This window comes from Pelodiscus sinensis, chromosome 2 (assembly GCF_052426305.1).
Source record: "Pelodiscus sinensis isolate ZL-2025 chromosome 2, ASM5242630v1, whole genome shotgun sequence".
Taxonomy (NCBI): Eukaryota; Metazoa; Chordata; order Testudines; family Trionychidae; genus Pelodiscus; species Pelodiscus sinensis.
The window spans coordinates 188,063,753-188,090,000 of NC_143053.1; the positions used below are offsets into that span (position 1 = coordinate 188,063,753).

Below are 26,248 nucleotides of genomic sequence, written 5' to 3' on the forward strand. Positions count from 1 at the left end.
TGTAGTTTCCACCACAAAACAAGACTGTGATTGTCTTACAGTCTTACTTATAATTAAGCTAGTTGTTAACCTTGGAAGTCAACTAAATGTTTCCAGAGCATACACTCACATGTTGTATATCAATGTAAATATTTGGGTTACTATAGTACTCTTGTTGATTAGAAATTCCTGGAATAAATGAGTGGTCATTTGAGGGGAGTACTGTTATTGCTGCATCTTAATTTCAGTTACTAAAGACATGTAAACCAGCTATCCCTACTAGAAAAAAAAAGATTCCTGAAGAGGGATTGCACTGTGAAAAAACCCACATGGGTAATGGTTTCAGAGGGGTAGCCATGTTAGTCTGAAATTTTTTTTTAAAAAAAGTGAATAGTTCTACAGCACATTCAAGACTAACAAAAAACGTAGATGGTATCATTAGCTTTCATGGGCAGAGCCCACTTCTTCCAATGAAAGAATAGGTAACTGTGTGTGTGTGTGGGGGGGGGGGGTTTCTGACGAAGAACAAGCAATGCAAGCAGCAAGTATCAATTTTGTTGCAAAATGAACCTGTACTGAATTGCATTTCTCAAGCTTGCTCTAGTATCAAAACCAACATTAACAAAACCATTACATGAGAGCACTGTAGTATAAACAGTACATTTCTAATAACTGACAAATCCCTGGGGAGGGGAAGGGGTAATAGACATAGTTATCAGGACATATGAAGCTTTAAACTGGAAGTAATTTGTTCAATGGCTATTTTAACGGTACCATGTCCTAATCTTAGTTCCCATAACGTTTGGCTGGGAGCCAGTTGGAATGGTTCGTTTCAGCTGCACAGATATCTTCCATGGAGGAAATAAAAGAATTTTAAAACCCAGAGTCATTTCCTTCGGTTCTCATCTCACTCCGGAAAAATGTCCTTTTGGTCAGTGATATCTCCAACTTAATTCCTACAGCATGATTTTGAAAAAAAAAAAAAGGTTTTGTGAGAAACTTTTTCTGAAGAACTGGAACTATTCCCTATAAGCTCCTTGCCAGTTTCTGTAAAATACCTCTTTTCATTTCAGATTCTTGGAAAAGCAATAGATCCTCAATACTATGACATTAATTTAAGACATACAAGAGGTAAAGATCTGGAAAGCCCTTAGTCACACCAGTAGTCCTTTTAAAATGCAGGGAGCTACGGTTTCAGAAACTGGACCTCCAGATGATCGGGTACTGGCACACATGTTGTACCTGTATAATACATTCATGCATCTTCAAACACTTAAGTGTGCAATGAAAGTAAGTAATTACATGCATGTTTATTCATATAAACAATTACCTAGTTTGGGTCAAGCAAAGAGCCACTTGCATAAATTTGCAGGAGCAAATGTAGCAGAAGAGTTTTACAGAAATAATGGAGTTAGTATTTCACATTCAATATTCTAAGTGCTAATAGTCAAAGTAATTCAACATGAGGCAGTCCTGGAATACTACCTGATTGTGGTTAGAGAGGAAGAAAAAGCAGTAAAGCCTCTCAAACATATCCTCAAGTTAAGGACAGTGATATTTCTGAAAACACTACAATAAAAAGACCAAAGCATGAGACTTGGTATATTTGGTGCATTCATGTGCCCTATGATCTGAAATATTAGGTGTTCTTTGTTCCAGCATAAACTCTGGAGCATTAGGAAGTTTCAGAGCTCCCCATCTGAAATATGTTCTGTGGAAAAGATTGACATTTGTTAGGACCCAAATCAACATGATGTTTCAACACATACTTTCCTCTAAGCTTAAGTGCCTGGCTGAATCAGAGAAAATGCCCTTATTATAACTTTTTATAAAATAAAATGAGAGTGGACTAAAGCAAATTTATGAAATGGGAAACAATTATTTTAGCTACACTGACAACTTGGAATGTTAATCACAAGTTTTTAAGCTATTTGTTCCAGGAATACATACATGTAGTTCAATATAATTGTTATGACTGATCATGGATCTCTCTAAATTGTCATTCAATTATAAACATAAAAATATATTTTCTCAAGGGCTGCCAATTCTCTCCTAGCTGTGTAACCCAATGTGCTACATGAGATGAAGCAATATGTCACCTGTTAATAAATGACTGTTTAAAAAGATATTAATAACTAAATCATAAGCTAGTTGATCATTGTTGCAAGATTCTTACACAAGAAATCTGTGTTCAAATTAAAGGCCTTATTCTTTCACTATATGTTTGGGTAATGACTTATAGATTGCAGCTCCAGTTGCTAGTAACATGGTTATCTACTAGAGAATAATAAGCTATGAAAAATTGACATCAGTTTCATCTTATTAAAGCACTCTGGAAGCTAGCTGATGAAAATAGGAAGTAGACCTATTGTATTCTTTCATTTATACATGTTTTGACTCAAAAGTTCTTTTCGGTGCATCTACACAGCACCCGAACCTTGAAATAAGATACACAATTTGTGCTACGCAAATTGTGTAGCTTATTTCAAGTCTATTTCAAAATAGCTTATTTCCTCATTTGGCGCTGTCTACACAGTGCCAAATTTTGACATACAGTGCTATTACAAGCCATCCCTTACTCCTCGTACAATGAGGTTTACAGGGATGGCGAAATAGCGTGTCTGCTATATTTCAAAATAGAGGACGCGTTCAAAAGATGCGGTATCCCAAAATAACTTTGTTCATACCCTTATTTACTCTGACAAACTAATGATGCAACAACACTAATGGAACATAAGAAATGAAAAGCTTATGTGAAGTTGACAAAATAGGTGGTGTTTCTGTGGATAAAATGGAATAGCATTAGAATTATAGCACACAACATTTTTTAGAGATAGGTAAATTCAAACCAAATGTTAACTGCAAAGTTTCTCCCTTTTACATTGCACTCCTCTTTTCTCTCCCAGGAATGCCAAACCTAGGAACAGTGTCAGTAAAAAGGCTTGTCTATACAGGAATTAAAGCAAATTCCTGGTTTCACTTAGTCCTATGGACACATGTGATTTCACTTAAACACAGTGGGAACACCAGACTTTAAAGTTATAATCTGACAATCCCATTTTGTTACAACAACCTCATATTAATAAAACTTGTATCAGGAGTCTAACTGTGCTCAGTAAAGGAGACCACAGGAACTTTGTGGTCTGTGGCATAGAGGCCTGCAGTAACAAGGGTGGGCCAAGCAGCACTGACATTGCTGGACCACTGGTTGAGGTATTGAAGATGCACAAGATGGTGCAGGCTTCTTTGGATTAGTCCCTGGAGACTATAACATCTCACTCACACGTCAATGGTACTGGGGGCAACATTACTGTGGATACTACCTGATTTTGATAAACTCAAGAACTTTGACTTAGAGCTGTTCTGAGACCTCTTGAAGATTCAATGAAAGTCTTTAAGGTGCTCGAAGTCTCCAGTACGGTGGCTCTCTTACAGCTGTGTTCTGAGGTGGTTTTATAATCTTCTTGGTGGAAGTCTGTCACTTATAGGTCTGCTGAAGGCTTCTGGGACACTATGGCCACTTGGAGGCCACAGTCGAAGAAAGGTCTCTAGGCCTGGATGTGAAGCTGGTTGAAGACAACACTTCATCATGAGGAGGCAAAGTTTAATCTTCCCATCTCTCCTGGAACAGCTCATAAAATGAACTGTGCTCCCTCTGTTCACTTGAATTGAAAGTTCATGCTTTGTAATATACTTTGAACACAAGATTATTAGAAAAGAAGCAAATCTTTCATTAAAAAGTCATGTGATTAAATCTGCCTGATCTTGAGTTTGCAAAAATTTGATCAAATTGTATACATTTTACAAACCTTTTCAGAAAACTTTTTCTCTTATGCCAAAAAAAAAAAAAAAACAGAAAATGTCACTGCAGGAAGAGGAGATGTTTTCAAATATCATATCATACAGCTAATGGATTAAACTTACTGATAGGAATCTGGCTGTCCCATCCTCCATGTTCTAGTTCAACTTTTATCAATGACTAGCCTTAATCATATAGGGTTAAATTATGACATTGTGATCTATCCTAAAGTAAATTTGTGGGTTAAAATCTCCCTTCCCATTTTCCCCACTGTTCCAAGGTATGAATATGGTGAAACTCATAGAATAGCTATGTAACTGGGCACACTGGAAGAGGGCAGAGTTAAGTCCATCCTATTTAAAGGTGGAAATCAGTATCTTCATAGAATCTGCTACCACTATATGCTCTAAGTTGCAGAAAGGTACATAACCAAGCCCCTAATGGATTCCTTCTTCCCTGGTATGAGCACACAGGAGGGCTACAATTTGGCTCAGACTACTTTGTTCACATTGAACATTATTTAGAGCCATATCTTGAGAAGATTTTCTGCATCTGATTCAGTTCTGCTGAAATGAAGGGGATTGTTGATGTGAATAAAATCACTCATATCCAGAACCTACTTCTGTATTTCACCTATGGTAATGACTCTTCATTTTAAATATAACTGTTTTAATATTCTATAGCAATAGCCCAAAGCACAGTCATATCACTTTATGTAGGCTCTAGAGTTTGGACCATTGCAATCATGTAAGAAAAATGTTTCTGATACAATAATATAAGCCACATGTACATAGCTTGAATATTTTGTACATCTCACCAAAATCCAAGACATTTTAAAAGCTTGTTTCAAAGCTTTCCTATCTTTTAAAAAATATGTTTGTTTAAATTGGCTTTAACTGATCTCCCACCTCCTGCTCCCTCCTTTGATCAAGAAAAAAAAAGACTTTTGAGCCAGAACATTCAATTGAAGAACAGCTTAGAATTTTCCACTTAAAAACTTAACTCTCAGTCCTAGCCTCTGTTTTCTAGAAGTTGGATCACAATGATTACCTGTTCCGTTATATCCCCCCTGAAGCACATGGCATTGATCACTGGAGGAAGGCAGGATACTGGGCTGGATGGACCCTTGCTCTGACTCATATATAGCCATTCTTATGTTCTTAACTGACATGCTAATCACTGGTCCATAGTTAGCTTTTTAACAATGGAATAAATCACCATAGAGCATTGGGAACAACTGTATGTGGCTGAAAAGTCTTCAAAAGAGTGAGTTAATAATAGGAGGAAAATATGATTTTTCTCTGTTTCCTTTCTTGCTCCAAAACTTTTTAAAATTGACCAGCTGTATACCTTGTCCAAAAAATGTGGAAATTTTGTGAAAATACTTGTCAACATTTTTCAGAATTGTAAAATTTCACTGAAATTTCAAAATTAAAATAAATACGCCAAATCTAGTAATTTAACCACAGGCCAGAACAAAAAAATATTTTTTTTTCTTCTCAGGCATTGGCATAGGTCACTTCAATATAACTTCACCCACACGTTTTCTTTCTTTAGTTAACAAAGCAGAATCATGAACATTGAAGCCCTTTCAGTATAGCCTTGGCGTTGACTTAGCTTGAAAAGATGACCCAAACATAACATAAAGCTTCTGAAACCAGAAGGCAAACAAAAACAGATCAACATGTATTATTTTAAAAAATCAGAATTTTAAAATTAATCTCATGATTTTCTGGATCCTGGTTCAGGATTTTTGACTGTAGGGGGATGGTGACACTGCAGTGCTGCCACCTACTGACAGGAATAGGTCAGACAGGTCAGACCTTAATGGTGGGTGAAATTCACCCCATGCAGAAGAATCCACACCATGCCAATGCATCACTTAAATGCCACCTAAAAATAATCAAAACAACGCTGAAGGCTAAGCAGCACATACACGTTGTCTGGGCCATCTGCACAGGGGTAACTTTCACCCATTGCATATAATTAAAAAGGCAAAGCATGTGGCAAGCTATGACTAATGCATATTGTGCTAAAATATGCGTACTTTACTGCCACCTCATCCTCCACTTCTCCCACTTCCTCTGTGTGTGTTTGATTCTTCAAGTCATTATATCCTATTATAATCCAGGATCCAATCCCGCAAAGATTTACACACATGCTTTACTTTATGCACTAGTCCCACTTAAATCAGTGGCTTGACTCAGAGTGCCTAGTTACACATGCACAACAGTCTTTTGGGAACTGAGTCCCCGAACTCTAAATACTTTTGAAGAGTGTTCACTTCTGTACAGTGTTTAGCACAACTGGCCCTTATTCCTATTAATATATGATAGTATTAACATCTCATCAGTTTCTCATACTGGTTAAACCGGTGGGTTTCTTCTTTTGCTCAGTGCATAGACAAGTGAGTTTCTGCTGCCGTAGGTGATTTTTCCTCCTCATTGCCTGTATACATCCTCAGGCATTATATACAGTTATCTAAAAATGGTCACGTTATCTCTAAGCATGAAGTCCCAAATGGTTAAGACAAATGAAAATTCTGGCATAGCTAATAGTGCTTTACTTTTTGTTTATTACCCCTGAGAAAGAAAACATTTTCTTAATTCACTTGACTAAAATAGCTCCACTGTTATAAACAAGTCAGGAAAATGTATTAATTGAAAAAAATGGAAAATGATTACTTTTCTGATAGTTAGAATATCATAAAAGGGAAATCGAGCTATTCTGTAATTAACTGATGCTGAGTCAGGATGGTTCTCGATGTGTAACTATAATTTAGTAAGTGACTGTCAGTAAAGTTGGTTGGCAAATTGTCTCTTTATATCAAGCATGTATAGGTTTTGACACATATAAACTACTTAATAAAATACATGGTCTGGAGCAAAATAAACAGGACAAAGGTGGTGAAAGCAAGCTAAGTAGTAGAGGCTGAGCAAGGCTGATAATGGTGCCTTATGGAACATCAGGATTCTCCTTCTATAAAAGAACCATCATTTGTTGGAGTTTTTAGAAATAGCTGAAACCTTTGGGGAAATGGGCTTAGGAGAAGCAAATGAACATTGAAGCACGACCTGCTTCAAGCAAACATAGATCAGATAACAGATGTTTACACAAGCCATGGGATCCAGCAACATACCATGAGAAAGGATCATAACAGGAAGTCCAAGCTAAGCAAAGTGATTCCATGAGATGGAGAAAAAGCCAACGTGTTATCAGAAAATTTAAACCCAACTCACCAAAAATTAGTATTAAAAATGCTCTTTAAGACTACTGCACATATGAGACAATGGAAATGCTTACAAGCCACTCTTGAGACCAGCAGACATACAGAAAGATTACCTCTTTGCCAAAACCCTTCTGAGATGGACACCAGGAGGCTGACTGAGGATTACATGGATCAATGTATCAAATACAAACAGAAAACTGATTTTTAATATGTATGAAAGGATGATAAATAGATTACAATTTTGCAACTAGTATTCAACAAATTTTTAAAAAGTGAAGTAATGAAGAATGAAATGCTATACCGTGGCCTGCTTCAGCATCTTAGGAGTCATTATGGAACACTTTCCAGATCAATTATCTGTTCATTTATTAAGGAATGACTCGTGAAATATTTTGCTAAATGGCACAAAATATATTTAAATAAGAGTCCTAAGAATTCACTATGATGGTGTTTCCTCTCTGGAAGACTTGACTTTAAACCCAATATACAAATTTGACAGGTTTTTCTTAAAACAGCACAGTATTAAATAAAGTCAAGAATTGTCTCTGGCATGAGCTGCCACAAATGAGAAGTAATATTTTGCAGACATGTTGGAAAGTCTCTCTCCATCACAGTCTTTGCAGTGGGAGGAAAGCAACCAGTGCTACCATTGCTGCCATCAAATAGGTGGATTACTCAGAAAATCCCTTTTATTTCCATTAGTGATAATGTTGGAAGCATTTATAAATCACAAATATGAAACTGCCATCTCCATTTATCTGCACTGTAGTAACTGTGATGGTCCCAGGAAAGGAGACACGCACGGTAGAGAAGTTCATGCCTTTTATTGGGTCTGCTGGTTTTTTTGGCCCAGACCAGTGTTACCAGTAAGCTGTGAACTTGTGTGGCCATTCAGGAGAGAGTCAAATGCCACCCAGAAGATTAGCAGAGTGGCCACAGCTAGTTTTTGTTTCTACCACTGGAGCACATTTACACATGCTTTGGTGCACATACAAAATGTATTCCGCACACAGATGTAAAAATTCCACATATAGATGGAAAAGGTTAGAGGGAACATTGCTCCAGACCTGAAGCACAACTCTGTAGTTTGAAAGCAAGCACTTTCCACCAACAGAAGATGGCCTAATGAAGATATTCCCCAATCCCAGCTAGGGCATCTTCAGTCAGATCCCATTTGCAAATCACCAAGGCTAACATTAAATATTCAAACTTGTGATATTATATTAGGACGGGGTAGTCAACTGGTAGATGACAGGCTGAATACAGACTACCAGATGCTTTGAATGGACACTGAAATCTTTTTGTTTGTTTGTTTTACATACTATCATTATTGTTATTTTTATCACTTTGATTATACCTTGACCAAGGTATCTGGATCTTGACAAAAAATATTTGCCTACTCTGAATTAGGCTTAATGGCCCTGCATGAAAGCAAAGTGAAGTCAACAGAAAGACTGGCATTGATTTTAGTGGGCTTTTTTAGGCCTTATATCACAAAGACTGCAGTGAATAGTCAGGTCTTGAACATCCACCAGTGTGTAGTGATATATATATATATACACATGTTGAGGAAGAACAAAAGTATACAGAGGATCTGATTTTTCAGAGCTTCAGAATACAAGCCAAAGGAGAACTGAGAATGCTAAGCTCCTTTGGAAATGCAGACCCCTAGTTTATTTTTCTTGATACTAATTTGGTTCAAGGACAATATTAATGTTGCCTTCAAATTTGCACACTCTACATCTTCAAATAATTTAGCTGGATATCAGGAACTGTTCTAATTTACCACTACTGCTGTTAGTCTTCTAATTCTCCTGATTTAATTGCAAACATTTAGTGAGTTTTTAAAGATACAGCTCCCGGATTCATGTGATTTCATGAGAATCTTAGAATTCACTTAAAAACAAATTTCCCATCCCTTACTGTTGGGAAGCAAAACTTCAAAACTTCAGAGTGTACCCTCAAGGATAAGAAACTAGAAGAAAAATAAGAACCCAAAATATATTATTTAACCAAAAAAACCCACTTCATTTTAAAGCCTGCCTGAATTTTGGGGACTGACAACATTGGGTTTGTTTTTTTTAAATAGCGTGCACAAAATAAAATTTGTCATACAATACAAAGAAAAAACTTATCAGCAATACAGTTGAACTTTGGAGTATTTGACTTAGGTGGGCTAATGCGGTACCCTTCCAATATAGGAACGTCTATCCTTGCTTGCTTAAACAGCCTGGCACATCGCAGCATAATTTGCTATCTCTGCTCAAGAGGCCAAAGACTGAGTGAACGGGGGCGGCCACACGTGAGAACTACAACAGAATGGCAGAGACATGCAGAAAAGCTTGCAGCCCGCCTGCCTGCCTGCCAACAATAACCCTCTACCCAGTCCTGTCACATCCCTCACTTTCATGAAAACCCCAACATTAAAATATTACATAGTGCTACATTTTAATATTAGGTCACTGAAGGCATGAAACATTTTTAAAAATCTGGGACAGAAAAATCATCACATTGATTAGCTATCCAGCCTCTGAAATAGGACATTGTTCTTTTAATACAGAATAGTTTCAAAATTAAATATATGTGTTTTACAAATTATTTCCTATCCATGAGATCCAGCATGTATGCCTCCTCCCCACACACACATACTGAGCATGCCTGGCCAGTGTGTGCAGTTTACAGTCAGTGAAGAGGCACAGAACCCCTGTGCTAGGTCTCTCTTTCACTCTCTCAAAATGGCAGTTCTGAGAATCATTGCTACCAGAGCCCACTTATTTTGGTTTGTGTGAGTCCCAATAAATAACATTTATTAGTTAAAGAGCTGTCCATGGAGCTTAGCTGCTTTCTTCACTAGAACAGGATTTTACATGGACCTGTTCCATGTTGCTGTTCTGAGCCAAACTTCTCCACTTTGAATATGATACAGTAATAATTAATAAATACAAAGCATAAGTCCAGCAATACATATTTTAAAAGTGATGTAAGAACATAAATCTTCAGAGTCCAGCTCTGTAAAATACTGTCACTGACACAAATTTACAGCTATGTACAATATATTACATACAAACATATCCAGATACTTCAAAATGTTGGTTACCAGAGCATCTGAGCACCTCATACATTAGGCTTCAGTTCATGAGGGTGTTTTAGAACATGAGTAATCCTACTACTTAAATTTAAGCCAAGGCAGACCAATATTTGGGCAGAGGTAGTTGGTATCACCATATCACTTCCTCCTCATTGCCTCTACTCTGGTACCAGACCTGTGGCTAGGGCAACAAGGCCACCCTTTTCTATAGACAAAGAAAGATAAATTCATACATAAAAAGGTCAGTGGGCTTTGGATCTTGGGCTCAGTACAGACCCATGATAAACAGACAGTCAGACTAGATGTTCCTTTCTGACCTTAAACTTAAGAAACCCTAATGAAAGCACATTTGTAGCCTAAACTTTTACCTTTTAAATATGAATGAGTAGAGTCCAACAACAGCTTTCTAGAAAAGCAAGAGGTTTCAATGCAGTATGACAATTTCATACTATGTCTCTGTGGTTTCCCTCATCACTTTATATACACATTTCCCTCAAAGACAAAACACTCCCACTCATTAAATCAAGACTGGCTCTTTCTCTGTTCTATAAAATGAAGATTGTAAGGCTGAAGAATCTGTCTTCTAGAAACGACCATATCTCAAGGTTTTTATTTCATAAAACGGAATGATTCCCAGAGATAGGAATTAAGACTACTGGTCATTCTCCCACGGCTCATCTTTCAAGGTGCTGATAAAATGTCCAAGACTATGTGAGCTCCTGATTATACTAGGAAGTAAATCTGTACACACACCATTAGAGTCTGGAAAGGCAGATGCAGATGACAGTAATTCATACATCAAGGAATAGGCTTGTATATTTGGCAGATTAACTGTTCTGTATTCCATTGCTATGAGGTATGGGAAACTGTACTTTGAAACATCCATTACTCACTCCCTCTGCTTTAAACATGTAGCCCTATCAAAGGAAAGCCAGTTGGAGGGAAAAACCCTGAAAAGAGAAGCGCCAATGTACTTAAGATTAATGCTTCTCTTGAATGGCTTCTTTTATATAATTTTCCCTAACTTTCAAAATCAGCAAATACACTGGACCCAGAAGGCAAATGCGTGGAAAGAAAAGCAAAAATGGCAAAATTCTCCAACTTATACATCAGGCTTTTGAGTCTGAACATCTGTATGAATTGTGTGGCCATTTTTCATTACACTCAATACGTGATTGTTCCCTGATTTGTTCAGTGATTTTTGGCTATGTTGTTTTGACTGTGCTTGATTTTTTTATATTGTTCTACAACAGAATGATTTTTGCAGTCAAATGACCTTTTGATTTGGTAGCTTATGTTGTTGGCTCCAGTGATGAACTCGCCAGTATAGATATGTGGTCAGAGTTGGCATTGTGTTTGGTTGCAGGGCTGGGTTCCTGGATGCTTATTATGTGGTTATGTGGCATGGTTACCTGAAATAATTCAGGTTGGGGGATTGTCTGTAAGCAAAAACAGGCTACTGAATTCATTACTGGAGCCAACAACATAAGCTACCAAATCAAAAGGTCATTTGACTGCACATCCAGTAATCTGATCTATGCCATCAAATGCTAGCAATGCCCCACTGCTATATATATTGGACAAACTGGACAGTGTCTGCAGGAACGAATCAATGGACGCAAATCAGATAAATGTAAAGGGAACATACAGAAACCTGTTGGGGAACACTTTAATCTTCCTAATCACTGTTAAAAGATCTTCAAGTGGCTGTCACAAAGCAATTCTACTAGAGAGATACACAAAAAAGCACTGGAATTAGAGTTCATACGCAAATTCAGTTATCACACTAATGGACTCAATTGTGATGAAGGATGGTTGGGACACTAACAACCTAACATTCAATGAAGGTGCAAAGATTCCTGTCAGGAAGGATACTATCAATTGACTTTGATTCTTATCTGCTTCGTTTTAACTACCCAATCTTCAGATACTTACTGATTCCCCTCTACCTTCCTGATTTTCTATACCCTCTGCTCCCTGTCTCCCTCCACCCCCACCTTCTCTCCTATTTATTTTGGGTCTGCACATCCTAAACTCAAAACTCCAGTCATCTGAAGAAGTGGGCTGTGCTCAGTAATATTACAGACTGGTATGCCTACTGGACTGGCCATCTTATTTTTGTAAGCACCTCTGGCTCATCCTTACCATATCTGCCATGTCCATGCCATCAATTGTAAATAAGTCCATCTATTGTAAATAAGTTTATGATCATTCATTGGTACTACTGATGCCATAAAGATCCTTCCTCTAAAATATGAACAAATGTGTCTCACTTTTTCCTTTCTGTAAACTATAGTGAAAACAAATGCTACTATATTCATATTTTCATTATTACATAGCATCTATTGCTATAACAGAATAAAACAACCCCAAAAGACAGAAGATGAACTCCTTCCATTCTCTTCTTTCTCTCTCTCTGCACCCTTTTCCTTCCACATTTGTATTTTTCTGCTGCATCCTTTCCTTGTATTGCAGCTCATCATGATGTTGAAAAGGTTGGTGGAAACGATAGAGCAATGATGAACAGAAGGCACCATCATGTCAGACTGCTTGGTGAGATAGACACTGCTCTCAATTTTAAAGCAGAAAGCACCTCATCTTGCGTATGCTGCCTAGTACAAGGTGTATACAATAACTCCCAGAGCCTAACTACATGCACCTGGTAGGAGACCAAGCCTTGTTGGGACAATGGTTTTGTCAGGGTAGAATTTAAGTCTCTCTTCCCAACATACCCTTGTGTGGCTATCCACTGCTGCTGCTGCATGGGTTATAGGGCAAGAAACTTTATATGCCTCTTCTGCCAGTTACTGAGCATACCTTGTAACATTGGCAGGATTTTGCTCCTGCTCACTTTTTCCTCAAGTTTCTTTCCATATTTCTGCTCTTATATTTCACTTAAGAAGTAGTTTGCTACTCTAAGATGCCACAACACTTTTCTAACCAGGACTACACGGAGAATGCTTTCTCTCCAGAAACCATTCTTTTTTAGACAAATTTAATTAGACATCAGTCCATAAAGATTCCACAATTCACTAGCTGTGGAACTCCAATTTTATCCTGAAGGGAAATGGACTCCACAGTAAGAACTTAACATTCTGGTAAAGTGAAAGTCCCACCCATGAAAATGACGGACCTTCAGACTGATCAACAATAAATAATGTTAGTCTTCAGAAATCTCGGTATGTGTACATATGTATCTATTTAGGCAAAGATGGAGAAACACACAAATACCACACTTCCACAGTGCACACTATTTCACTAAAAGAAACACAATATTTTTAAATATTAGCAAAGAAATTAAAAATGCAAAACTGCAAGCATAAGAGGAACCATTTTCATATCACTGTCACAATTTTATTATCAATGTTGTGCCACAGTGCATATTTTCTTCTTCCACTAATGTAGTCTGAGACTTTATAGAATAGAAAAATTAAACCAGGTTTTGCTTAGGAAAGTTTTCCCAGGGGTTTCTCATTTTTATATAGGAAATCAATTTGCATCACTGATGATATCATTCAAATCAGACAACGCTATGTGGTTAGAAGGTAATTTACTTTTCTACCGAAGCAATTTGATACTTGTTCTGATTTGCGATTCTCATTTTGTTTGTTAATGAAAAAAATTAATGAGCAATGTTACTGGAAAATACAACTCATAGCACTGGCATTATTAAATATGTTTGCAATATACTGTACATTATGTTGATTGCACAGTCGGAGCCCGAACCTTGGCGGTTGGAACACCAGTCAATCAGGAAAAAGACACCGAACTCATCGGGAGGACTCTGCACATACCTTTGCACTGATTTGTGTTTTTGTCAAGAATTGCCTTTGTGGATACAATTTTCCCATACCTAGAGAGAAAGAAAAAGAAAAAAAGAAAAAGAAAAAAAAGAAAAATGCATGTTATTATATTTTAACCCTAGATCTCTGCAGACTCAATGTTCCAATCAGTTTATTATACATATGTACACACACACATACACGTGAGAGAGAGGGGAATTCACCTATAATAAAGTTACAAGATGGACAGTAAAGCTTCCCCTACATTCCCCAAAACTCTACCTTAAGAAGGATGTTCATTTTCCATTCCAATTCTGATTTCTACATTGAGATGGCCAAAAAAATACTTGTTATAGGAGGGTCCAGTGGAATACCCAGATAGACAAAGATGTTTCTTTGCTGATATAAATTAAGTTTCTTTAAATGTATATTTGTGTTTTAAGCCATCAAAGGAAGTTTTGTTTTTTAATACGAATGGAGCAGACTCGTTCCTACCATTCCCCAAATGCCCTAAAAAGTTGGCAGACAAAAAATAGAAAACCAACGGAAGAATTATTTTTCTTAAAAAGGTAACAAGCACATTGTAGATAGTGAAAGGTTTTTTTTTTTTTAATGGCTTTGTATCTTTAATCTTTTCTAGCTGAATACTGATGAGTGTTTACATAAATGGCACTTTAACAAATAGCACAGCTTAAGAGTATCTCTACAAGGCTCATACACCTCAGAGGATTTTTTAATTTCATGGACCGGCCACAACTTGTTGCATTCACCAGTGAAACCACAAAGTGAGTGTGTCTCTTATCTGAAATGGAAGAGGACTGAAAATGAATATTTCATAGGCACTTTAGAAACAGCTGGCATAGTGCAACAACGAAAAAAATCACAGAGAGGATCACTTTTTGCAATCAAGTTTTGCAGACTCTGCTTCACTACACAGCTCCTCCTAGAACGTCTCCTTTTACTCTCTCCTGCCAAATTTAAAGATACAATAAGACTAGGGATGTAAAAATCTCATTTCATCAGTTAACCAATTAAATGTTATATTTAACCAGTTAAATGCTTAAATGGGAACGGGCAGGTGGCTGGAGCTCCCTACACCTGTAGCACGGTAGGATGCTCCAGCCAGGCTGGGCCTGCCACGCTGTGCCTGCCACGCTGTGCCATGGGTAGTGAGCTGCTCTGGCTAGGCTGGGCCCACCGTGCCACACCATAAGTGGGCAGGGAGCTGCTCAAGCCCTGGTGGTCTGGATTGTCCCCTGCCTACGGGACAGCGAGCCCAGCCAGAGCAAGCCTCTGGCCAGGCCTTCGGTAGACCATAGCCATTAAGCATCACCTGGTGAGGGTGATGCTTACCACTTAACATTCACATTTCTACAATACACATAGTCCAACAGATTGTGCTGTCATTTTGGAAGATGCACATGTAAGATATGACACACCATCATGAATTATGATACCACCACTAGATTTCATGAGGATAGGCATAACACGTTAGATATACAGACATTCAGTCAGTCAGTATTCTCTTTAGCAATAATAATTTTGGCCCTGATTCAAGAAAGCATTTAACCACGTGTGCCCCTAAAGTTGAACATGCTCTTATGTGCCTTGCTGAACACAGAAACATTCCAAAGCTGGAGCCCTATCTCCACTTCTCTTTCACTATTCTTTAGAGTGGTATTGCAGCTGACTTAGTCACAGCCCAAAATCAAACAACACACATCCTAAGAATATACAGTAGGACCTCAGAGTTAGGAACACCTGGGGAATACTTTTGAAAATTTACTGTGTGAAGGAAAAAAACTGCTTCCCCCTTTATTTTGTTTCACATTTTACATTTTTGAATACATTACTGCACTGTATTTTCTTTTTTAAATATTTTATTACTACTGGATTTGTGTACTTCTGGTACCAAATGAGGAGTGTGGTCGACTGGCCAGATCATAACTCTGGTGTTCATATTTCTCAGATTCTACTATAATGCAAAATTCTCAGCAGGTGTGATTTGACATCATTTTATCAGTCAACTTACACCAGGAGAAAATTTGGCCCAAGCAGTGTGTTTTTATTTATTTACATTTAAAAACCAAATACATGCAAACTATGCAAATAAATAAATAAAATAATACCTATCTATATAGTCTTAAGAGTCTTCAGTAGATACTGAGAAAGAGAATCCAATTAAAATCAGCAGTTAACCCACAATAACCTCATATAAACTAAACCTCCAATTAAACTTTCTCCAAAAAAACCCTAAAACATCAGTCTTCATTAGGACTCTCTCATAACATTAAAAACTCCAAAGAAATAGATATGCTGTTCCATCCCACCCTGTGCGATTTAGAAGTCTATCCATAAAGTGATTTACTTGTGAGTGCAAGAACCCACAGCCTGAAATCTGAAGCTACTACTTAAATATGCTTTACCATTTGTAATTTCTTGCCAACAGAAAAAGACATTTATGATTCCATTACGTTTACTGAAGACTTACCAAGGTTATTTGCTTTACACTACAATCCTGCAAGTGCCTAGTCACATAAGTCATTTCACCTGAAAAAGTAAGTCCTGTTCACCTACGCATTTGCAGTTGGTGTCCACTGGAGTGGTACATGGTACAAAAGAATGCTTTCTATTATGTGAATAGCCTTTCACACTAATACAGTATATAGATATAAACCCTGAATACAACCACAAGAAAGTAATTAATTAATTTTGGACACAATTTTCTTTAATATTTTACAGTAATCGGAACATGGGCTCTGATGAGTGGTGATAATTTGTGTTCCGCAAAGTAGAAAAGTATTTATTTTATCAAGAACACGATTCTTAAATAGGAGGATTGTAATACAAGGCTCTGATTTCTCTTTGGATTTAGTTGGCTTTCTTGTCAGGATAAGCGGTGTAATTTTGATTCTATTCACACAGAGGTTGCAAAAGTGGATTCCACAATGGGAATTCACATGCAAATACGATGTTATAATACAGTGTAACTCAAGAGATGGTCTCTTAATCTGTTGTCTTAAATACTAACTACTAGCTTTTAAAATTCAACAGCTCACATGTTTGCTCTGTACAATATTAGTAGTTTTATAATATAAATATACTATTTTATGTATGTCATGGGAACACATTAGGGTTGCTAGGTGTCAGGTTTTTGACCACACACTCAGACAAAAAGGGACCCTCTCAGCTCCAGCCAGCACCAGATGGACTATTGAAAGTCTAGTCAGCAGCACAGTAGGGCTAAGGCAGGCGTCTGACCTGCCACCCATGTCACTCCTAGAGCCCACACCCCCAGCTAGAGCCCTCATTCCCTCCCACACTTCCGGGGTCTGAGGCAGGTCAGTGAAAATGAATGAGGGAGGGTGGAGAAGAGAAGCAATAGCGGTCAAGGGCCCCATTTCAGAAAGGTACAGGGAAGCAGCCATGCTCTCTAGGATGTGGCTTGCTTTTCATCCTGTTCCCCGGACTATCAAGGAGGGAGGGGAAAGTACTTGCATTCCATGCATGCTTCTCATACCTGACCAGTAAGCATCCTTCCTTCCTACTTTCCCCTTTCTCCCTGATAGTCCGGGGAACAGGATGGAAAGCAAGCCACATCCTGGAGCATACGGCTGCTGCCCCACTACCTTCCCGAAACGGCACGCACTCTTGATAGTGGGGTGTATGGAGCGAGTGGGGGGTGAAACAGAGCCTCAGAGAAGGGGTGGGGCAAAGGTGTTCAGCTTCATAAGAGTAGAAATTTGGCAAAACATTAGCACTACTGCATTTCCTGCTGAGGTACGTGGTATGTTTTGGAAGCCATTCTTCCATTGGGCCTATATTCAAGTGCTTCATCAAAACAAAAATATGGGAAGCACTGTAGTTCAAAACCCACCACCATCCACAGTGTGGATTTCAGGAATATATCTTTAAGGTGATCCTTGCTGCATCATTTTACCTAAATGGGGGTGGATGTTTGCAATTTGTAACGCTGTGAGTGCCTCACACGGAATATAGTCATGAAATACACTTAATGAAATTTTGAAAGGGTTTCCATATTGCAGGGCTCAAGACAGACCAATTTTGAATTTTCCATAATATTTTTCACACAACTTTTTTTATTGTCAACATTATTCAAATTTTTGAAATGTTTTAATTTATAATATTTGTCATTACATTTCAGTAATAATTTTGATAGATATTTGCAGGGCTCGACAATCTATTGAATCTACTCAAAAGTGGCGAGTAGATTTCAGCCCGGCGCCCCGTTTACCGGCAGCGCGCACATGCACAATGTGGCTCTTGCGCATGCAAGTGCAGGGCTGGCAAGCGGCTTTTGCCACAGTTTGTCAAGCCCTGGACATTTGGATAAAAAAAACCACAAAAAATTAAAGAAAACAAAATGTACAGATTGTTTTTAACCAAATAAAATTTTAAAAGGTCTGATTTTCAACAAAATTCTTTTCCTTTGGAAAAATAATCCCTATCAGCTCTAGTACTTATTTGTTTCGGGTGAAACTACTTAAAACTTCACACTAAATATCCTGGGAGCCAGTGGAACTAAAAACTCAAAGCGAGCATGGTGCCTATGGGTATGGGCATGTGCAGAACCTTCTGGCCCCTCTGTCTAGGAGCTGGACTTAGCAGCCATTTCCAGGAGCAGCATGGAGCCAGGACAGGCCCACTGCACTTCTGACCAGGAGCAGCCTAAGATAAGGCCCACCCATGAAGACTCTCTACCCAGAAGCTTCTCCTGCATCCCAACACCTGCCCCATGTTGAAACTAGGGATGTGAGTGGAGCAGCCCCCATCCATGGAGGTGATGGGCTGGAGCAACTCCCCTATTTACCCCTGTTTAATTGTTTAACCAGTTAAATATGTTTAACCAGTTAACTAATTAAACAGGATTTTGCATTCCTAGTTAGAACCCCCTCCTACAGCCTCTCCCCCTCCAAGATCCTGTACCCCAATCCTGAGTCCCCCCCACACTCAAACTCTTCCCCAGAGCCCAAACTGGACCTCGTACCACACCCAAAACACCTGTCCCATCTCTGACCCATATCCCCAGCAGGAGCCCACACTTACAGTTGCACCCCAAACCCCTGCCCAAGCTCTGGCTCTGCTCCTGCACTCCAAACCCGTTGGCACCAGCCCAAGCCCTCTCCTGCACACCAAGCCTCTCATCAAGACCCACAATCTCAGCCAGAGCCCTCACTCCCCTCCTCCTGTGCCACCCGAACTCTTTCCCCACTCCAGAGCCCCTTCTTGCACTCTGAATTCCTCATTTCTGGCCCCACCTCAGAGCCTAGGTGAAGCCCAGAGCCTCCATGATCTTCGCCCTATGGGCCTGTGTGAGTCCTCTGACTGATTTTTTCTGTGGGTCAATGAGCTCTGATAGAAAAAAGGTTCCCCACTCTGTGACAATGAGGCACTTCCAGCATACACAGGGCAAAAGACAGTCTCTGCCATGTTTCAATAATCATGCATTAGTACGTCTACACTGTAAGCTTATTTTGGAAAAAACTATTCCAGAAGATATCTTCTGGAATAGCTTATTTGGAAATACAGCATCCACACTACAGGGAAGCCTCAAAATTAGTCTGAGGCAGGCTCCCCTAATGTGGACGCACTATCTCGATTTAGAGCCCCAGGAGGCATTGGGGAGGAATAACTTAGAATGGCCCTGGTGAGGAGCTGTTTCAACATAGCAGCTGTGGAGTGTCCACACACACACCCTCTTCTGAAAGAGCTAAGTGGGTCTTTTCCCATGGAAGCTTATGCTCCAATAAATCTGTTAGTCTATAAGGTGCCACAGGACATCTTGTTGTTCATTCACAAGAAGTGTTATTCTTTGTGGAATTAGGTTTACCAATGTCAGAAAAAGCCCTCAGTTATTTTCATTTTCTTTCAAAATAATGCAATTGCTGTATGGACGCTAGTAAAGTTTTTCCGGAATGAAGACCATTTTCCGGAAAACCGGTGCAGTGTATTCGCACCCTCAGTCTTACAAGGTTTCATCACAAACACAGTTATCAGCTCAGGTTCACAAACCTAAATTTAAGATTTAATGTCTGCTGTATGTTTTACTATGAAAGTTTTACACAGCTCTCGCTCTAATATTGCCTTTTCATTCCTTATGCTTTCCTGAAAAAGATTAGCTTCTGCACGTCAACAACACCCAAGGAAAACTCTGGTAGCAACTGGTAACAATTTAAAATAAAATAAACTTTTCATCAGTTCCTTGGATATTGCTAGCTCCAAGCACTGAATGTGATTTCAGGTTATGAATCTGGCTTCAGGTTTACAGAGGGCCTCACCCTGCAGTGCTAATACACAGGACTCCCAGAGAATTAACTGAGAATTCTGGGTGCATAAGGAATGCAGAATAGATGCAGAGTTTATTATGTTGTTTAGCTGGTATCTCAGTATGATACTATTTAAAAACCGATCATATTTTCACTTAGAGGCTCTAGGTGGTAGGATCAGCAGTTATGGAGCAAATATCTGCAGAAAGTTAGCTGGCATGTTAAGTATTTGATATCTGGTGTTAAAATTATATGGAGCACTTAGAGGACACTTCAGTTGGAACTGATGTGAATACTCAAAATGAAAAATTATTTTCCATTGTTCACACCAATAGCCCCCAAACTTTTGAGGATTGTGCCCCCCCTTATTCTGTCCATGCACTCCTGCCTCCCCCTCAAGAAAGATTCCTCCAGATTTACTAATGCATACATAAACATACATAAGTTTGTTTTATGACAATCTTTCGACGGTAAAGTCACCTGGATTTCTGAAAAAAAAAAAATCTCCACAGAAGCCTTGTAGAATTTGGTAAGAATGGTTATGTACCTTGCTGTACAGTTGTGAAACGAGCAATGAGACGTATTGTACACATAGATTCTACTCTTGGTGTACACATACTCAATGAATGTGATATCAACCCCTGCACTCATGAGGCCCAGTCACACAAAGCAGAATCTATGTGGACTGCCACTTGAAGAATTTCTGTTTTTCACATGATTGTTTCTGGTCACTTCATCTGCTGCTGAAATACATTTTTAATCCTGTACTTTTTTAAAAAATGAAAGATACTTACTACTTAAGCCATTAAATATTGTTTTTCCATAAAACTCAAAGAGCCCCATATCTTTTGGAAAAAAGCTCTGCATTCACAAAAGCTTCTTTTCATTTGCCTATAGTCATAGTAGCAGAACTCACGTCATTTTTATTTTCATTAATCTGTGCACACGCTTGAGGAAGGAGTGGTCAATGAATCAGGAATTTGCTTTTGGGTGCATAATTGTATTTCTGCCCAATATAGTCAATGTTTAATCTGGTGTATAACTCGCACCTATTATTAAGTGTTGCTGCCTCTTTCGCCTGCTTTATTCTGACTGTCATATTCAGAACATGTAATTTCTCTTCTGACTATAGTATAAACAAGCATAGCAACTGAGAATGGCATTATGACCAAAATTTTCAAAAGTGGCAGTTAAACTTTGGCTCCTGCATCCATCTTTAAGCCCATGAACAAATGGCCTGATTTTCAAAGATGCTGATCACTACCAGTGCAGAATGAAGTTAATGCAGATGTGAGCACTCACTACTTTTGAAAAATCAAGCCATTTATTTAGGTACCTAAATATGGGTGACATAGGAGTCTAATTCTAGGCAACCATTATTGAAAAGCTTGGCATATATGAGAAATGAACAACCTTTAGCAGAAACATTCGAATCCAAGATGTTTTAACTATTGAAGAAATGAAACATGGACCCTCCTTTCTGATATCCTCTTTGGGGGACGTTTGCACACCACTCTTATTTGAAAACAAACTATTTCAGAATTGTTTTTCCAAAATAGCTTATTTTGAAATAGCATGTCTATACTACAGGGAAGCCTCAAAATTAGTCCAAGGCAGGCTTCCCTAATGTGGAAGTGCTACCTCGAATTAGAGCCCCAGGAGGCCCTGGGGAGTAATTACTTTGAATGGCTTTAGGGAGGAGCTATTTCAAAATAGCAGCAGTGGAGTGTCCACACTACTGCTATTCTGAAATAGCTATTTCAGAGGAAGTGTTATTCCTAATGAAAAGAGGTTTACAGATTTCTAAATAAGCCATCTGTTATTTCAAAACTATTTTGAAATAACGGAATTGCTGTGTAGATGCTCGCATTGTTATTTCAAAATAACATCAGTTATTTTTAAATAACTGCGTTATGTACATGCACCCTTAGTGACTACTACAATCACACAGAATGAAATACATGAATAAATTTGCACTGGCTTATTTATTGCAAAAAAGAAACAGAATCATACAATCATCGATAAGCAGGTCACCATCCTACTGACAGAAAATGAGACTTGAGCAGATGATGGTAGCCACAGCCATGCTCTAAAACAATCCACTATCAGAGGGGAGAATTAATCAGCATCTAGAGATGTGACTCCACCATGAGAGTACTGAGCCCCAAGGTCTCACCCTTCTACCCCATGAAATCACACAGCAAAGAAGAAGTAGGCATGGGGGTAGGAATGTGTTATATTGGAAACTTCCAACATGTTACTCTTTATATATTACTGTATATATTTTCCAAAATTCAAAAAGATTCAGGCTCAAGGATAGGTGAAGATTTAGATTGAGGAAAGACAGTCAAGGAGAGGGTGGGTATGCTTCTTTTTAAGACATTCAGTCATACCTAGCAAACTGGGGGACAACGCCATTGTGTCTCCATATCAAAGCAATCAATCCTTTACACAAAGGTTATTTCATCTCAGATGAGCAATATGAATTAGAAATTTGCCCATTTTATATAACAGACTGTAAAAATCTACAGGCTATCCAAAACCCAAACCTGTATCTAGAAATTTCACTATTGCACATCATGTAGAATATGCACTGAGCTGGACATCTAACTTTTCTGGTGTCTGGCCAAATCCTTCAAGCAGCTATAAGCTTTCCAAAACCATAAGTCAATTTGGGGAAAGATTCTGAGGTCTAAGTCACCCCCTACAACAGGGGTGAGCAAAAGGGCCTCCGCAGGCCGGATCCAGCCCACCAAGCTGATTGATCGAGCCTGCAGAGACCCTGCCACTCCCCTGCCCCCAGGCCAAATAAGGCCTGGGGGCAGGAGGAAGTGCAATAAAGTTTCCTCTGCACTGCCAGGAGTGTGCAGCACTTAGAAGCCCCATGTGCTTCTGGCAGGGCACAAGGAGGCTTCGCATGCTCCCCTGCCCCCACCCCGACTGGCTTGGGAGCATGTAAAGTTTCCTTCGCCCTGCCCCCACCCTGCAAGGAGCATGCGGTGCTTAGAAGTGCCACACACTCCTGGCAAGGTAGGAAGAGGCTTTGCGCTTTCCCCCATCTCCAAGACAATCAGGCCTGGGGTCATGGGGAGTGCGCAAGGTTTCCTCTATCCTGCCCCCACCCTGCAAGGATCATGCAGTGCTTAGAAGTGCCATGTGCTCCTGGCAGGGTAGAGGGAGGCTTCACACACTCCACCCACCTCCAGGCCCTGACTGGCCTGAGGGCAGGGGAGCATGCACATTTTCCTCAGCCCTGCCACCAGCCTATGAGTAGTGTTCGGTGCTTTGACGTGGCACGCACTCCTGATAGGGTGGGAGGAGACTTCATGCGTTCCCTACCCCCAGGTCAATCAGAGCCTGGGGGAACATGCAAAATTTCCTCCCACCTCCAGGAGCATGGGTGCAGGCACCAACATGGAACCTCTGGGGAGGGGGGGGCAAAGGTGCTCCCCCACCCCCAGACCAATCGTGGTCTGTGGGTGGGAAATCAGGGAAGTATCTTGGTCCCACCCCTTCTGGTGCAGCCCGGGGCCACTTCAAAATTTTCTGAACTGATGCCCGGCAAAAAATTATTGCCCACTCCTATGCTACAAAGTACTAATCTAATCCTTCTTCACTTCCATTGATTTCAGAGGAAGTTCATGATGTTCAGTTCTTTCAGGAGATGCTCTGCAACTCTGAGAATCCCATCACAGCTGTTCCCTTTTCAAAATCTGTGTCTATAACACCAAATTACTAGAAGATCTGTAGGCATGACCAGCACATTGGAAATTACTAGCCTTCTCGTATTCATCAGAGTATATATCTGGGTGTGGAGGGAGTAGTAATCAGATGTGTTTGTTCTAAACATGATTATTATGGCCAATGCACTGATATACACGACTGCATTCTTCTTCCACAAGATAGGCAGTTTTAAAGTCTAAGTTATGGATCATCCCTAGTCATTTTATATAAAATATATTTATATACAGTAAAGTGACAAAGTATTGCATTATCCAAAAGTCATCCATACAAGTTCTGATATTTTTGTTTAAGGAGGACTATAGTGATTTAGTGAATAGATGGAATATGTCTTAATCAAAGATCATTCTACATTCAGCAAAATGTGTGTTTTCCAGAAATGCCTTGAGGGGATAAGTATCAAAGTAGGTACATGTACAAATTTGTGACCACACTGTTTCTTTCTGACCACACTGTTTGCCAAATAACTGTACAGATATGTATGAGCTACACACACAGGAAAAATCGAATACAGGGCTACTCAACACGCAGCCCATATGTTTGCGGCCTGCGGTGTGGTTTGGGTTTATACGGGGGCTCAACATGTGGCCCACGGGTGCGATCCTTTGAACATGGCCTCCACTGGGAACACGCTTCACAATGGCAAGGCATCTCCCAGGCGGGTAAGCACTGAAAGATGCAAGCGGAAGGGATGGCTGGAACTGACGGATACAGAGTGTTGGTGTTTCTAGCGCCCCAGAAAGAGGTGCTGGAACACCTGGGCATTGTGAGGAATGCTTTGTATTCATGCCCGTCAGTGTGAAGGAAGCTATTTGCATATATATGCAGCCCTTGACATGAGCTGAGAGTATCCTTGTGGCTCCTGGGGCTTCCAAAGTTGAGCAGCCCTGGTCTAACAAGTTATTCCAGATCAGGCTACTTTGAAATTTATACTCACTCAGATATACTGAATATAAATCCCCCTTTTCAGGCATGCCTTTGGCTAAATTCACAATATTTAGATCCAAGGGTTGGACAAACTGTGGCCTCCAGTTTTGGGCACAACTCTAAGAAAGATGAGGACACACTGGAGAGAATCTAGAAAGTAACAAAAATGATAAGAGAGTCAGAAAATACAACCTTTGGGGAAAGGCTGAAATAACTGGGTATGCTTAACCTAGAGAACACTGAAAGGAGACTTAATGACAATCTTCAAATAAATAGAAGGTTGTTATAAAGATGACAGTGAGCAATTGTTTGCCATGTTCACTGAGGGTAGTAAGGGAAATTTAAGTTAGATGTTAGGAAACAGTTTATAACTATGAAGGTGGAAACAGGCTTCCAAGGGAGTTGGTCGAATCCCTGTCAATGGAGGTTTTCAAGAACAGGTAAGAGAAACACCTACAGGCAGTCCCCGGGTTACGTACAAGATAGGGACTGTAGGTTTGTTCTTAAGTTGAATCTGTATGTAAGTCGGAACTGGCGTCCAGATTCAGCCGCTGCTGAAACTGATCAGTTTCAACAGCGGCTGAATCTGGATGCCAGTTCCGACTTACATACAGATTCAACTTAAGAACCCCAGGCGTCTCCAAGTCAGCTGCTGCTGAAACTGATCAGCGGCTGATTCCAGAAAGCCGGGGGCAGAGCAACTCTGCCTCGGGCTTCCTGTAGTCAGCCGCTGGTCAGTTTCAGCAGCGGCTGACTTGGGGACGCCTGGGGCAGAGCAGCTGGGGTGCTGCTGGGTTGGTCCTGCAGCGCCGCTCCTCGGTGCTACTGGAGCAACCCAGCAGCACCCCAGCTACTCTGCCCCAGGCGTCCTGATTCAGCCGCTGCTGAAACTGACCAGCAGCGGCTGAATCAGGACGCCTGGGGCAGAGCAGCTGGGGTGCTGCCGGGTTGGTCCAGTAGCACTGAGGAGCGGCGCTGCGGGACCAACCCAGCAGTGCCCCAGCTGCTCTACCCCAGGCGTCATGGGCAGAAAAGCCTGGTCTGCTGGAGGGGAGGGGGCACTAGCTGCGCTCCCCCCCCAGCAGACCAGGGAGACGTGGAGCAAAGCCACGGAGGACGCCTGCAGCGGGACAGCCCAGGCGCGCCGCGGCTGTCCCGCTGCGGGCGGCCTCCGAGGCTTTGCTCCCCGTCTCCCTGGTCTGCTGGTCAGACCAGGGAGACGGGGAGCAGCTTTTCTCGCCCCGGAGGATGCGGGCGGTGGGACCGCGGCTCATCTGGGCGTCCCGCCGCTCCCGTCCTCCGGGGCGAGAAAAGCCCCGTTCGTAACTGCGGATCCGACATAAGTTGGATCCGCATAACTCGGGGACTGCCTGTATTTAGGTATGATATGGTCTGGGAATTCCTAGTTGGATAGAC

The 26,248-nt window shown here is 40.2% G+C and overlaps 1 protein-coding gene across 8 annotated transcripts in view; it reads right to left on the reverse strand.

Moving 5' to 3' along the window:
• RBMS3 (RNA binding motif single stranded interacting protein 3) overlaps positions 1-26,248 on the reverse strand; it is a 989,419-nt gene that overhangs the window by 413,223 nt on the left and 549,948 nt on the right. For all 8 annotated transcript variants that reach the window (XM_075921983.2, XM_075921984.2, XM_075921980.2 and 5 more), the window contains one exon: positions 13,890-13,948. In XM_075921983.2, coding sequence (XP_075778098.1) covers positions 13,890-13,948 — 59 coding nt within the window. The remainder of the gene's footprint in view (positions 1-13,889; positions 13,949-26,248) is intronic.